A 16,054-nucleotide genomic window follows, 5' to 3' on the forward strand; every position below is an offset into this window, starting at 1 on the left:
GCTTGGTGCATATACATGGCTTTTAGCAACACATTTTACTGTTAAAACATCAGTAAAAAGGCACATTACAGCTCATAGGTAGATTGATGACCCAATACTTTTGCACAAAACTGGACCCTTAGCAGATGCAGTTAGTTGGTGCATGTTTTATCCTAAACATGTGTGTGCACGTATCTGTCTTCTTACAAGGGATGCACAGAGCGCTTTGTCACAAGTCCCGACGAGGTGATGGACGTGATAGACGAGGGAAAGGTGAATCGCCACGTCGCCGTCACCAGTGAGTCGCACTCATGAACTTGTTTCTGCGCATGTCTCCGAACACAATCTACATGGGTATTCTTTTGCCCCTCAGACATGAACGAGCACAGTTCCCGCAGCCACAGCATCTTCCTGATCAGCATCAAACAGGAGAACGTGGAGACCGAGCTCCAGCTGAGCGGGAAGCTTTACCTGGTGGACCTGGCCGGGAGTGAAAAGGTAGACATTTTTATTTAAAAAATGGCGGATAAATAACAAATATTGTCATCAGCGTATATATTTTTTCTAGGGATTTACTGTTCAACTACAAAGCCCATCAATTTGTTCAAAACTTTTTAAAAACTAAAGTGAGATACTAAAGTGATTTCCAGCATGGAACTGTCATAGGATACCACCTGTGCCACAAATCCAGTCGTGAAATGTCCTCGCTCTTAAATATTCCAATGTCAACTGTTGGCTTTATATAAGAAAATGGTAGAGTTTGGGAACAACAGCAACTCAGCCATGAAGTGGTAGGCCACGTAAACTGACAGGGGTCAGCGGATGCTGAATCGCATAGTGCAAAGAGGTCGACATTTTGTGGAGGAAGAATTATGGTGTGGGGTTGTTTTTCAGGAGTTGGACTTGGCCCCTTCGTTCCAGTGAAATTAACTTAGAATGCTACAGTATACCGAAACATTGTGGACAATTCCATGCTCCCAACCTTGTGGGAACAGTTTGGAGCGGGCCACTTCCTCTTCCAACATGACTGTGCACCAGTGCACAAAGCAAGGTCCATAAAGACATGGATGACAGAGTCTGGTGTTGATGAACTTGACTGGCCTGCAGAGTCCTGACATGAACCCGATAGAACACCTTTGGGATGAATTAGAACGGAGACTGAGAGCCAGGCCTTCTCCACCAACATCAGTGTGTGACCTCACCAATGCGCTTTTGGGAGAATGGTGGAAAATTCCTATAAACACACTCCGCAACCTTGTGGACAGCCTTCCCAGAAGAGTTGAAACTGTAATAGCTGCAAAAGGTGGACCGACATCATATTGAACCCTATGGGTTAGAAATGGGATGGCACTTCAAGTTCATATGCGAGTCGAGGCAGGTGGCCAAATACTTTTGGCAATATAGTGTACTTGCGGTGGTGGAGGCGTAACTTTGGACGTGGACACTATGACGCCATCATATAATTAGCTCGATCGGAGATGATGCATATATTTTCTTTGAAAAGACAAAAAGTTATTTATACATTTAAAAACAAATCTGAGTTATTCATTAGTGTTGACATTTATTTTTTGTCACACTAAATCGTTTTTGCTCTATTTTTCAATTTTTGCTGCATGTTGTTGTTTTTTTTTTTCATTTTATTTTTATTGACATCCAGCATCAGACATTCCTATCCATTACATCATATTCACATAAATCATATATCTATTGTCTGCCCTAAATGTCAAAATATTTTTGTATATATCCCACCCATACCACCCCCACCCCCCCCCCCCCCACACACACAAAAAAAGAAAGAAACAACAAAAAAAAACAAAGTAATATCTACAAATACATCAATTAAATAAACAAATATTTTGATCAGGCTTACGGCCATACTACCCTGAGCTCGCCCAATCTCGTCAGATCTTTTGCTGCATGTTGTACAATGTACTTGGCTGAGAATGTTTCTAGAAACCTCTCCAATGTTTTTAGTGATTTTTTCTTAATTAAAAATGACTAGTCGCACAGCCAGCGTCTTTTTCTGGTGATATTGGAGACAAATGGCGGCTGATGGTCTTTCAAGTATGGGAAACTCATTTTCAGCTACTCTATACACAAATACAGTCTATATGAACTTGAAGTGCCATCCCATTTCTAACCCATATGGTTCAATATGATGTGGGTCCATCTTTTGCAGCTGTTACAGCTTCAACTCTTCTGGGAAGGCTGTCCACAAGGTTGCGGAGTGTCTTTATAGGAATTTTCCACCTTTGTTCCAAAAGTGTATTGGTGAGGTCACACACTGATGTTGGTGGAGAAGGCCTGGCTCTCAGTCTCCATTGTAATTCATCCCAAAGGTGTTTTATCGGGTTCAGGTCAGGTCTCTGTGCAGGCCAGTCATGTTCATCCACACCAGACTCTGTCATCCATGTCTTTATGGGCCTTGCTTTGTGCACTGGTGCACAGTTATATTGGAAGAGGAAGGGGCCCGCTCCAAATTGTTCCCACAAGGTTGGGAGCGTGGAATTGTCCAAAATGTTTTGCTATCCTGGAGCATTCAAAGTTCCTTGACTGCAACTAAGGGGCCAAGCCCAACTCCTGAAAAACAAGCCCACATCATAATTCCTTCTCCACCAAATTTCACACTCTGTACAATACAGTCGAAATGTAGCGTTCTCCTGGCAACCTCCAAACCTAGACTGGTCCATCAGAAATTTCACGACTGGAATTGTTGCACAGGTGGCATCCTATAACAGTTCCATGCTGGAAATCACTGAGAGCGGCCCATTCTTTCACAAATGTTTGTACAAACAGTCTCCATGCCTAAGTGCTTGACTTTATACACCTGTGGCGGGGCCAAGTGATTTATTTATTTATTTACATTTATTGATTAGGACACCTGATTCTGATCATTTGGCTGGTTGGCCAAAAACTTTTGGCAATATAGTGTGTATGTATATATATATATATATATATATATATATATATATATATATATATATATATATATATATATTTAAAGATTTTAGATTTCACAAATAAAATGCCAACTAAAGGATTGTAAAATGTCCATATCAACACGAGACAAGGGAATGAAGGGGGAAAGAAAAATGCTCTGGCAGTGGTTTGCATTTCAACATAGCTGATTCGCTCATTTGGCTGTAAACCAAAAAATAAATTCAGCCTCAGACAGCTCATCCAATCATCATGCAGAAGCCCGGAGTCAAGGCCAGCCCTCTTATTTCTACAAACCCCGTTTCCATATGAGTTGGGAAATTGTGTTAGGTATAAATATGAATGGAATACAATGATTTGCAAATCCTTTTCAACCCATATTCAGTTGAATGTGCTACAAAGACAAGATATTTGATGTTCAAACTGATAAACATTTTTTTTTTTGCAAATAATCATTAACTTTAGAATTTGATGCCAGCAACACGTGACAAAGAAGTGGGGAAAGGTGGCAATAAATACTGATAAAGTTGAGGAATGCTCATCAAACACTTATTTGGAACATCCCACAGGTGAACAGGCAAATTGGGAACAGGTGGGTGCCATGATTGGGTATAAAAATAGATTCCATGAAATGCTCAGTCATTCACAAACAAGGATGGGGCGAGGGTCACCACTTTGTCAACAAATGCGTGAGCAAATTGTCGAACAGTTTAAGAAAAACCTTTCTCAACCAGCTATTGGAAGGAATTTAGGGATTTCACCATCTACGGTCCGTAATATCATCAAAGGGTTCAGAGAATCTGGAGAAGTCACTGCACGTAAGCAGCTAAGCCCGTGACCTTCGATCCCTCAGGCTGTGCTGCATCAACAAGCGACATCAGTGTGTAAAGGATATCACCACATGGGCTCAGGAACACTTCAGAAACCCAATGTCAGTAACTACAGTTGGTCGCTACATCTGTAAGTGCAAGTTAAAACTCTCCTATGCAAGGTGAAAACCGTTAATCAACAACACCCAGAAACACCGTCGGCTTCGCTGGGCCTGAGCTCATCTAAGATGGACTGATACAAAGTGGAAAAGTGTTCTGTGGTCCGACGAGTCCACATTTCAAACTGTTTTTGGAAACTGTGGACGTCGTGTCCTCCGGACCAAAGAGGAAAAGAACCATCCGGATTGTTATAGGCACAAAGTTGAAAAGCCAACATCTGTGATGATATGGGGGTGTATTAGTGCTCAAGACATGGGTAACTTACACATCTGTGAAGGCGCCATTAATGCTGAAAGGTACATACAGGTTTTGGAGCAACATATGTTGCCATCCAAGCAACGTTACCATGGACGCCCCTGCTTATTTCAGCAAGACAATGCCAAGCCACGTGTTACAACAACGTGGCTTCATAGTAAAAGAGTGCGGGTACTAGCCTGGCCTGCCTGTAGTCCAGACCTGTCTCCCATTGAAAATGTGTGGTGCATTATGGAGCCTAAAATACCACAACGGAGACCCCCGGACTGTTGAACAACTTAAGCTGTACATCAAGCAAGAATGGGAAATAATTCCACCTGAGAAGCTTAAAAAATGTGTCTCCTCAGTTCCCAAATGTTTACTGAGTGTTGTAAAAAGGAAAGGCCATGTAACACAGTGGTGAACATGCCCTTTCCCAACTACTTTGGCACGTGTTGCAGCCATGAAATTCTAAGTTAATTATTATTTGCAAAAAAAAAAAAAAAGTTTATGAGTTTGAAAATCAAATATCTTGTGTTTGTAGTGCATTCAATTGAATATGGGTTGAAAAGGATTTGCAAATCATTGTATTCCGTTTATATTTACATCTAACAAAATTTCCCAACTCATATGGAAACGGGGTTTGTATTTAGTCAATGAAATGTAAACACAAAAGTACATATTTGACCACTTTTTATATTTAGGGGAAGCTGAACTTCCCTTGCAGTCTTGGAGCATTTAACATCGTTTAGATACTTTTGTCACTGCTGCTCGAGCCGGACTTTCTATCCCTGAAAGAGCGCCACCGTCTTTTAAACATTTGCACATTGCACATTTTGGAGATCGCTCTGCACGAGCATATCGCGGATATATTAAAATACGTCCACACTGCAGACATGCTGTCTCCTCTCTAGACAACGGCCTACGTCTTGGTTACGTCATCATAAATTCCTGTTAGGGCAGTGCTGTTTCGGCGAGTATTTTTTTGGTGGCCGAATTTTCGGTGCATTACTAGTCAATAGGGCGTAAATAATGGACTATATATATCCATTCATACAATATATTACTATTGTTTTCACGTAAAAAAAAGAAAGCCCTCATATTTAAGGTGTGGTGGCTTTTTAATTAGATGCAGAAGTAACCCTGCAAACAATTGTGAACTTCACCCCGAGCTTTCTGAAAGGCTGACACTTTACAGTGGTGCTAGATTACGAATGACATTTAAACTCCCTCACATACACCCAAGAGGCTGGCTCTTGCTTTGGCAGGTTGCTAACTTCTCTCTGTGATATCATGTTCAGTCCTTTTAGCAATGCAATCAGTTTCTCTGCTCGAGAGAAAACACTTTGTTTTCTGTGAGTTTAAAGACAATTCTGTGCAGAAAAGCTGAAAATAGAGGTCAAATCAGTGGAAATGTATTGATATAGTTTAGTGTTGATGTACACTATATTGCCAAAAGTATTTGACCACCCATCCAAATGATGAGAATCAGGTGTCCTAATCACTTGGCCCGGCCACAGGTGTATAAAATCAAGCACTTCGTCATGGAGACTGTTTCTACAAACATTTGTGAAAGAATGGGTGGAACTGTCATAGGATGCCACCTGTGCAACAAATCCAGTCATGAAATTTCCTCGCTCCTAAATATTCCAAAGTCAACTTTATTATAAGAAAAGTGAAGAGTTTGGGAACAACAGCAACTCAGCCACCAAGTGGTAGGCCACGTAAACTGACAGAGAGGGGTCAGCGGATGCTGAAGCGCATAGTGCAAAGGCTTTCTGCACAGTCAGTCACTACAGAGCTCCAAACTTCATGTGACCTTCCAATTAGCCCACGTACAGTACGCAGAGAGCTTCATGGAATGGGTTTCCATGGCCGAGCAGCTGCATCTGAGCCATACATCAACCAAGTCCAATGCAAAGCGTGGGATGCAGTGGTGTAAAGTACGTCACCACTGGACTCTAGAGCAGTGGAGACGCCTTCTCTGGAGTGATGAATCACGCTTTTCCATCTGGCAATCTGATATACCAGTCTGGGTTTGGAGGTTGCCAGGAGAACGCTACATTTCGGACTGCCTTGCGCCGAGTGTGAAATTTGGTAGAGGTTTATGGTATGGAGTTGTTTTTCAGGAGTTGGGCTTGGCCCCTTAGTTCCAGTGAAAGGAACTTTGAATGCTCCAGGATAGCAAACCATTTTGGACAATTCCATGCTCCCAACCTTGTGGGAACAGTTTGGAACGGACCCCTTCCTCTTCCAACATGTCTATGCACCAGTCCACAAAGCAAGGTCCATAAAGACATGGATGACAGAGTCTGGTGTGGATGAACTTGACTGGCCTGCACAGAGTCCTAACCTGAACCCGATAGTCTCCGTTCTAATTCATCCCAAAGGTGTTCTGAGAGCCAGGCCTTCTCGACCAACATCAGTGTGTGACCTCACCAATGCGCTTTTGGAAGAATGGTTGAAAATTCCTATAAAGACACTCCGCAACCTTGTGGACAGCCTTCCCAGAAGAGTTGAAGCTGTAATAGCTGCAAAAGGTGGACCGACATCATATTGAACCCTATGGGTTAGGAATGGGATGGCACTTTAAGTTCATATGTGGGTCAAGGCAGGTGGCCAAATACTTTTGGCAACATAGTGTATATCAGGACTGCGTAACTGGCAGCCCGGGGCCAAATCCGGCCCAGGAGTGGCACCAGACTGTCTTACAAGTTCAGTTAAAAAAAAAAACATTTTTGCAGCAGATTCTTAAAAACATTAGAGCCCTGTCATACCGATGATCTTTGACTAGCTTTTTTGCAGTAGGTTCTTAAAACACAATAATTTACCAAACAAGAATAATAGTGAAAAGAAAATCTGGTCGCCTGGGGCCTCATGTATAGAGTTGAATGGCTTTCCAACAAAAAATGGACTTACGATGAAATCCAGAAAACGGCTACAACTTGGAACCTGCCGCAGACGTGTGCATGGCTTGGCTTACCCCTCTCAGACCACGCCCCCATATAAATACGCAAATCATATTGAAAGTAGCCACGTGCTTGAGCACAGTCTGACCAATCACAATTCAGCAGGAGGTACTTCTTTCTGGTGTTTGGAGCAAACCGAGAACTGAACACATGCTGAAAGAAAAAATAAATGATCCTGTCAGCAAGAAAGTGAAGAAGAAGATTGATGTGTTTAGCCAAAACTGAATCAAGGAAATTAGTTTTGCGCCTTGTTTGAAAAGATAGTCGCTAAATGTTCAACTTTAGAAGAGGTGGGTGACTGATTACCCCATTATGTAATGAGGTTAATTATACCGTATACAGTTTTCTTATATGATTGTTTACTAGCATGCATTTGTATTTGGTCACAGAATCCTTTAGAGGATTATTCTACTAAGGTCAAAAGTGCAGATGTCCATCACAGCTTGTCCAGAGAGTGGGGGCTATTGTCCCCAGGACCTTGAGGAACTTAAAGGACAGCAGCAGTTGGAGTTTAGGAGGAAGTGTAAAGACATTAGCAACATCTGGTAGGAAGCCCCCACGGATAGGAGTATAGGATAGGGGTTGGAGGTCACTCGACTCAAAGTGATCAAAGGAATTATGTCAAGGAACAATTGACCAGCTCCAAAGCTAGAACTACAAATAGTAACTGTCTTTGTGTAAAAGGTAGTGAAGTGAAGTGACGTGAATTATATTTATATAGCGCTTTTCTCTAGTGAGTCAAAGTGCTTTACATAGTAAAACCCAATATCTAAGTTACATTTAAACCAGTGTGGGTGGCACTGGGAGCAGGTGGGTAAAGTGTCTTGCCCAAGGACACAACGACAGTAACTAGGATGGCGGAAGCGGGGATCGGAACCTGGAACCCTCAAGTTGCTGGCACAGCCACTCTACCAACCGAGCTATACCGCTAGGTATTTAAGGACAGTTTTCCAAGAGGACAGCAGAAGAGAAATCCAGCCCACTCTTTCTCCTGGAGCTGCAGTCTGAGGCTCGCTGAAACAAATAAAGCTTTTTGTTTGACGATTCCCCGTTGGCGTCTCCTTGGCTCATCAACCATCACACGACCATCAAATATACAACTGTAACTTATAACAAATTGCGCTTACACAGTTGCTCACGAGTCAGATTACAGTTTCATGTGAACCCCCCATCAGATCCAGAAGGACACCTACGGTAGCAAAATGGATGGATGGATTTGTTTGAAATATTTTACATTTAAACATGCCAGCATATTACAAAGGATACAAAAGACTTTGACCATGTTTGATTACTCAATTTATTATCAAAATACAGGAGAACTTCATGTGGTAACAGCCGTATAGGTGACCACCTACTGCTGTCCACCTGACATGGCCAAGGAGTCACGGGATCACATTTTCACAGCAATAGGTGGCGAAATGATCCCATAGATACATAAATACATGACCTCACAAATATTAGTCCATCCATCTTCTTCCGCTTATCTGAGGTTGGGTCGCGGGGGCAGCAGCCTAAGTAGGGAAGCCCAGACTTCCCTCTCCCGAGCCACTTCGTCCAGCTCCTCTCGGGGAATCCCGAGGCGTTCCCAGGCCAGCCTGGAGACATAGTCTTCCCAACGTGTCCTGTGTCTTCCCTGTGGCCTCCTACCGGTCGGATGTGCCCTGAACACCTCCCTAGGGAGGCGTTCGGGTGGCATCCTGACCAGATGCCTGAACCACCTCATCTGGCTCCTCTTGATGTGGAGGAGCAGCGGCTTTACTTTGAGCTCCTCCCAGATGACAGAGCTTCTCACCCTATCTCTAAGGGAGAGTCCCGCCACCCGGCGGAGGAAACACATTTCGGCCGCTTGTACCCGTGATCTTGTCCTTTCGGTCATAACCCAAAGCTCATGACCATAGGTGAGGATGGGAACGTAGATCGACCGGTAAATTGAGAGCTTTGCCTTCCGGCTCAGATCCTTCTTCACCACAACAAATCGATACAGCGTCCGCATTACTGAAGACGCCGCACCGATCCGTCTGTCGATCTCACGATCCACTCTTCCCTCACTCGTGAACAAGACTCTGAGGTACTTGGGGCAGGGTCTCCTCCCCAACCTGGAGATGGCACTCCACCCTTTTCAGGGCGAGAACCATGGACCTGGACTTGGAGGTGCTGATTCTCATCCCAGTCGCTTCACACTCGGCTGCGAACCGATCCAGTGAGAGCTGAAGATCCTGGCCAGATGACGCCATCAGGACCACATCATCTGCAAAAAGCAGAGACCTAATCCTGCAGACACCAAACCAGATCCTCTCAAATATTAGTATGAATATCAATCATTAAATGCATTGGTGAAAGTTAATTTTGTGTCAATGCCTTGATCTTTTTTTTAATTGTTACAATTAAGTGTTGCATCTAATCTTTGTTTTTGTTTTTCGTTGTTGTTTTTTTTACGGCAAACGGCAGGTTTTAGTGTGTACGCAAGCTTGTTTCATGAGGGCCCAGGTCCTTAGCTCTCTGGAGATGTGGCCCTCAAAACAAGTCAGTTAAAGAACCCTGATGCATGGTGTATGTATACATGTATAATGCTGTTGTGTCCTGGGAATTATGTTAAAGTGCATCCGGCAGTGGAGGCTCCTCTATGGGGTCTTGGGGCACTAGGAGGTTAACCCTTTACTACTGTTACCCCAGGTGGCCCTTGGCAAAGGCCTAGTACCTGACTGCCCCCTAGCCAGGGATACAGTGAAGACCTCAACGGCGGAGCAGGCGGAAGACGGTAGATTTAAGAACTACCACAACGGCTGCGATGGCGGTAGAAGGCTGCAGCAGAAAAGGGTCCCCAGTCATCTTGGACTCCATGCCACTGGACCCTGACCCGATTATGTCAAGGATCGTGTGGTGACTGTCTGTGCACTAGTCTCCCCACGTAAAACAATGTCACGCACAGGCATCCTCCATAAAGGGATACACCCCTACCAGGAGGATCGTCATACTCGTTCGAGTGACCGCCGATGAATGAATAATGCTGTGTATACACATTAACATTAGTGTTGACTTGAGAGCATTGCATGTTCTGCTCAACATTCTCACATCAAATATTAACAAGGTATGTGCAGGAAACCGCTGCTCTGCCTTTTTATTCTGTACAATAAAGCCTGATGTAAATTAAATGATCCCATGGCAGTTGTGGCATAATGAGGTAAAAAAGGTTAAAAAAAAAACACTGCTTAATGCCAATCTTTTTTTGGAACAGAATAGTTTCCTCGAACTGAGTTGTACTGAATTCCATAGTCAATTTTGTTGTGAACCGTACAATAACTTTCTTTCTGTAACCACAGGGAACCATGGCACCCATAAAATTTAACTTTATGCAAGCAATGCAGAAACTGCTTTCTTACGTAAAATGTTTGATCCAATTGTTGACCATCAATTGTCATATGTAATATGTCTATGTCAGGTCAGCAAGACGGGGGCAGAGGGAGCGGTGCTGGATGAAGCCAAGAACATCAACAGGTCCTTGTCGGCCCTCGGCAACGTCATCTCCGCTTTGGCCGAAGGAACGGTACGATGAAAAGTTTCTTATCTTACTACTTTCTACACATTTTATTTGTTGAAATACTTACATGTGCAGTAGATCCCCACATGTATGTATTTGCGATGTGACATTCGCAGATTTATTTTGTCTGCTTTGCATGGTAAATTAAGTTTTTTATTAGGGGATGTCCGATATCGAACTGCCGATATTATCGGCCGATAAATGCTTTAAAATGTAATATCGGAAATTATCGGTATCGGTTTCAAAAAGTAAAATTTATGACTTTTTAAAACGCGCTGTGTGCACGGACGTAGGGGGAAGTACAGAGCGCCAATAAACCTTAAAGCCACTGCCTTTACGTGCCGGCCCAGTCACATAATATCTACGGCTTTTCACACACAGAAGTGAATGCAAAACATACTTGGTCAACAGCCATATAGGTCACACTGAGGGTGGCCGCATAAACAACTTTAACTTTGTTACAAATATGCGCCACACTGTGAACCCACACCAAACAAGAATGACAAACACATTTCGGGAGAACATCCGCACCGTAACACAACATAAACACAGCAGAATAAATACCCAGAACCCCTTGCAGCACTAAATCTTCTGGGACGCTACAATATGCACCCCCCCCTACCCCCTACACAAAACCCCGCCACCCTCAACCCCGGCCACCTCAACCTCCATGTCCCAAATTCCAAGCTGCTGTTTTGAGGCATGTTAAAAAAAATGATGCACTTTGTGACTTCAATAATAAATATGGCAGTGCCACGTTGGCATTTTTTTCAATAACTTGAGTTGATTTATTTTGGGAAAACCTTGTTACATTGTTTAATGCATCCAGCGGGGCATCACAACAAAATTAGGCATAATAATGTGTTAATTCCACGACTGTATATATCGGTATCGGTTGATATCGGAATCGGTAATTAAGAGTTGGACAATATCGGAATATCGGACATCGGCAAAAAAGCCATTATAGGACATCTCTATTTTTTATGGCTCCTTAAAGGGAACTGTACTTTTTTGGAATGTTGCTCATTATTCACAATCCATGTGTAAGACCAGAACACATGATTTTCTTTTTTGAATGCAATGCATAAAATACAGCAAGTACAAGGTGACTAACAATGCAGCGAATGGGAGTACACTATTGCGCTCTAAAAAAACATCCCAAAACCGCCAACAATACTCAATAATTTACTCTCGTGATCTGAATATTAACCTAGTATTGTTATTATAAGCGCGAAGGCAGACCAACTATTTTAGCGGCACCGTGATTACAGTTTATGCAGCTATTGACATACTGATGCATCTGGATACTAGAAAGTTGTGGCCATAAACTGAGAAGTTGGTCAACTTTGATATTCAACTGGCGCAGTGGAAGAATGGCCGTGCGCGACCCGAGGGTCCCTGGTTCAATCCCCACCTAGTACCAACCTCGTCATGTCCGTTGTGTCCTGAGCAAGACACTTCACCCTTGCTCCTGATGGGTGCTGGTTAGCGCCTTGCATGGCAGCTCCCTCCATCAGTGTGTGAATGTGTGTGTGAATGGGTAAATGTGGAGGTAGTGTCAAAGCGCTTTGAGTACCTTGAAGGTAGAAAAGCGCTATACAAGTACAACCCATTTATCATTTATCATTTAACTTAGACCCGGAGATGACGAGAAAGGCACATAAAGAAACTCATTTGTGGTACCTTTTTTGAAAACCTGGGTGAGAAATATGATTAATTCTTCATCTAAACTGGAAGATATGAACATTGAGAGCAGACATTGCTGGGGGTGCATATAACTGACAATATAACCTGGTCCCTACACACCGGAGCTCTTGTAAAAAGAGCTCAGCAGCGCATGCACTTTTTGCCACGGATGAAAAGAGCACAGCTCCCTCCCCCCATTCTCAGCACATTCTACAGAGGCACTATAGAGAGCCTACTGACCAACAGCATCTCTGTCTGGACTGGAGCCTGTAATGCCTCAGACTGGAAGTATCTGCAGAAAGTGGTGAGGACGGTGGAAAAGAACATCAGGACTCCTCTTCCTCCTAATCGCAAAAAGCCGCTGCCTGACCAGGGCTCAGAAAATCTGTAGAGACTCCTTCCACCCCCACTAAGGACTGTTTTCACTGCTGGACTCTAGAAAGAGGTTCCGCAGCCTCCGTAGCAGAGCCTCCAAGTTCTCTAACAGCTTCTTCCCTCAGGCCATGAGCATACTTGCCAACTCTCCCGGATTTTCCGGGAGACTCCCGAAATTCAGTGCCTCTCCCGAAAACCTCACGGGACAAATTTTCTACCGAAAATCTCCCGAAATTCAGCCGGAGCTGGAGGCCACACCCCCTCCAGCTCCATGTGGACCTGAGTGAGACAGCCTGTTTTCACGTCTGCTTTCCGACAATATAAACAGCGTGCCTGCCCAATCACGTTATAACTGTAGAATGATCCAGGGCGAGTTCTTGGTTTCTTATGTGGGTTTATTGTTAGGCAGTTTCATTACCGTCCTCCCAGCGCGGTAACAACACACAACAACAGCAGTCACGTTTTATATATATATATATATATATATATATATATATATATATATATATATATATATATATATATATATATATATATATTGTGGAGCATCACAATACCTCCGAACAGGTGAGACTAGGCGGAGGGCCAGCCATCCCAATGAAAGCATGCACCAGGCAGTCAAACTATGCCACCCTGTAGGTGTGGTCATTGAAGGCAAGTACATCCCTAATTTTATCCTCAATCAGGCTGATGTGTGGCCACCTGCCACAAGGCAGCTGTGTCAGGTTGGCAATCACTGTGTTTGATTTAAATAGCACCTCAGTGTTTGACTCATGGTGTGGCTGGCTCCCTGCTGGGAAAGGTCTGCTTCCATCGGGCGGCAATTTAGGAGACCTGATCAAGGCATGAGGAATGCGATAATTTGTTTGTTTAAATGAAAGCCCCAACCAGGAGGAATTTAAGTTAACCTGCATTCCAAAAAAGTGACTGAATAAAGCAACGCTGCTGCGTTTGAACCCTAACAGAACTGTCTCTGGGAGGTTGGTTTGTGACCGCACATCACAAATTGGTGGAGAATGCGGGTATAGAAGACCCTCCCCAACCACAGTATGGAGCAAGCAGTAAGGGCGCTCCTGCAAAGCCAGGCGGAGTTGCAGAATGCGATGAAGGAACTGCTCAAGAAGGTCGACAAAGACGAAGCAGTGGTTCGAGCCCCGGGGGGAGTCCTCACCAAACAAGGCCCCGATGACGACGTTGAAGCCTATTTGGAGCTCTTCGAGCGCACTGCTACAAGGGAGCGATGGCCACCCGGTGAGTGGGCAGGAATAATCGCCCCGTTCCTCATTGGGGAGGCCCAGAACGCCTGCCGCGACCTGCGAGCAGAGGACACACGAGACTACCCCAAGCTCAAGGCCGCCATATTAGCAAGCCATGGGTACAGTCTACCAGCTAGAGCTCAGCGATACCACGCCTGGGCCTACTGTGCCAGCCAGCCGCCCAGGGCCCAGCTCGCAGAACTACTACGTCTTACCCAGGGCTGGCTGACGAGTGGCGGGGAGACACCCTGGATCCAAAGATTGGTGATTGATCGGTGTATTCGAGCTTTGCCGCCCGATGCCAGAAAGTATGCTGCGCAGGTGAGCCCCACCTCCCTGGATTCTCTGGTAGCTCTGTTGGAGAACTACCAAGTTAGCAACGAGATGCTCCAAACCACCAGAGCTGAGCCAAGCCGCCCCACCCCTGCTGAAAGGATGGGCCGTGAACGCCGGCGATCCCCTCCCCGTACTCCTCCACGTAATTCCCTAAGGGATAGTAACCCACCGGAAAGGTTGGCCCGACCCCCCAGAAGGTGCTAAGTCTGCGGGCGAGAAGACCACATCTCCTGGGCCTGTCCGGAGCGGGACCGAGACGTCTCAATGCCCTCTGCCGCCAGCTCGGGTGCCCACCGACCTTGCTTGCACGCCGGGGACACCAGCCGACCCCATGCCACCCTGCCGGTGCGGGTGGGAGGTACAGACGGCCATGCCCTGATTGATTCTGGCAGCGTCGTCACCTTGGTGAGGGCTGACTACGCTGGTCCTGTCGGCGCAGACACCATCCCGAATCACCTGCGTCCATGGTGATGTCCGCCATTACCCGGTCAGCCATATCCGGGTCCAGACCCCCCGTGGAGACGCCGTTGTGGCTGCTGGGGTGGTCCCCAACCTACCTGTCCCTCTGCTGATAGGCACGGATTGTGTCCTCTTCCAGCGGTATTGGAACCCAGGCCGCCGCTGCCCACATCCTCCCCGACAAACAAGACGCAGAGACCGTCGCCCCGCAGCCTCGACCCCGCGGACCGCATTCCCCACCTTCCGAGCACCTAGAGGAACCTCACCAGGAAGTGGAGCATCTGAAAGAGACGCCAGTGGGGGAGAGACCCCTCCAGCCAGTGAAGACCCCTTCTCTGAGTTCCCGCTCATTCCGGTCGAGGGGAATCCACCTCAAGGCGTGTACGCCACAGCCCAATGGGCTGACCCCAACCTGGAAATGGCCCGCCAAAGCATCACCACCATAGACGGTCAACTGGTCTCTGGGGTGAGTGTGATGTCTTATCCTAATTTTTTGGTAAAAGCGGGTCTGTTGTACCGAAGTGCAAAAGCTAAGGGTAGGGAAGTTGTCGAACAACTATTAGTGCCAAAAAGTCACGTCACCCGGGTGTTGTACCTCGCTCACTCCCACCAATTAGGGGCTCATCTGGAAGCCCAAAAGACCTATGACCGAGTGGTCGCACGTTTTTATTGGCCCGGGGTGAAGCGAGCCGTCGAAGACTTTTGTCGCACCTGTCCGGAATGTCAAAAAGCGGCACCGCGGCCCTTTCTCCGGAATCCCCTCATACCCCTCCCTATTATTGAGACGCCATTTTCACGAATAGCTATGGACATTGTGGGGCCGTTACCAAAATCGTCTCGTGGACACCGCTATATCCTTGTCATGGTCGATTACGCAACCCGATACCCCGAGGCCATTCCCTTGGGTGTTGCTACCGCCAAGAATGTTGCCCATGAACTACTCATGCTTTTTAGCCGGGTTGGAATAGCAGACGAGGTTTTGACAGACCAGGGTACCTGTTTTATGGCCCGTGTAATGACCACATTGTATAAATGGCTTAAGATAAAACAGATCAGAACCTCAGTCTATCACCCACAAACTAACGGACTAGTGGAACGCTTTAATTCAACCTTGAAGACAATGTTAAGGAAACTGGTTGAAGTTGACGGGAAAGACTGGGACCGGTTAATTCCTTATGTACTGTTTGCTATTCGTGAAGTGCCACAAGCCTCTACAGGTTTTTCTCCCTTTGAGCTGCTCTACGGGCGGAATTCACGGGGTCTGCTAGACCTCGCCAAGCAAGCCTGGGAAAGTCA

General features: G+C 45.5%; 1 protein-coding gene across 1 annotated transcript in view; it reads left to right on the plus strand.

Moving 5' to 3' along the window:
• Window positions 1–16,054, plus strand: part of kif5ab (kinesin family member 5A, b) — a 459,246-nt gene that overhangs the window by 162,044 nt on the left and 281,148 nt on the right. The window contains exons 7-9 of the mRNA XM_061937764.2: window positions 190–277; window positions 353–477; window positions 10,548–10,652. Coding sequence (XP_061793748.2) covers window positions 190–277; window positions 353–477; window positions 10,548–10,652 — 318 coding nt within the window. The remainder of the gene's footprint in view (window positions 1–189; window positions 278–352; window positions 478–10,547; window positions 10,653–16,054) is intronic.

The sequence above is a fragment of the Nerophis lumbriciformis genome, linkage group LG03 (assembly GCF_033978685.3).
Source record: "Nerophis lumbriciformis linkage group LG03, RoL_Nlum_v2.1, whole genome shotgun sequence".
NCBI classification, from domain to species: Eukaryota; Metazoa; Chordata; class Actinopteri; order Syngnathiformes; family Syngnathidae; genus Nerophis; species Nerophis lumbriciformis.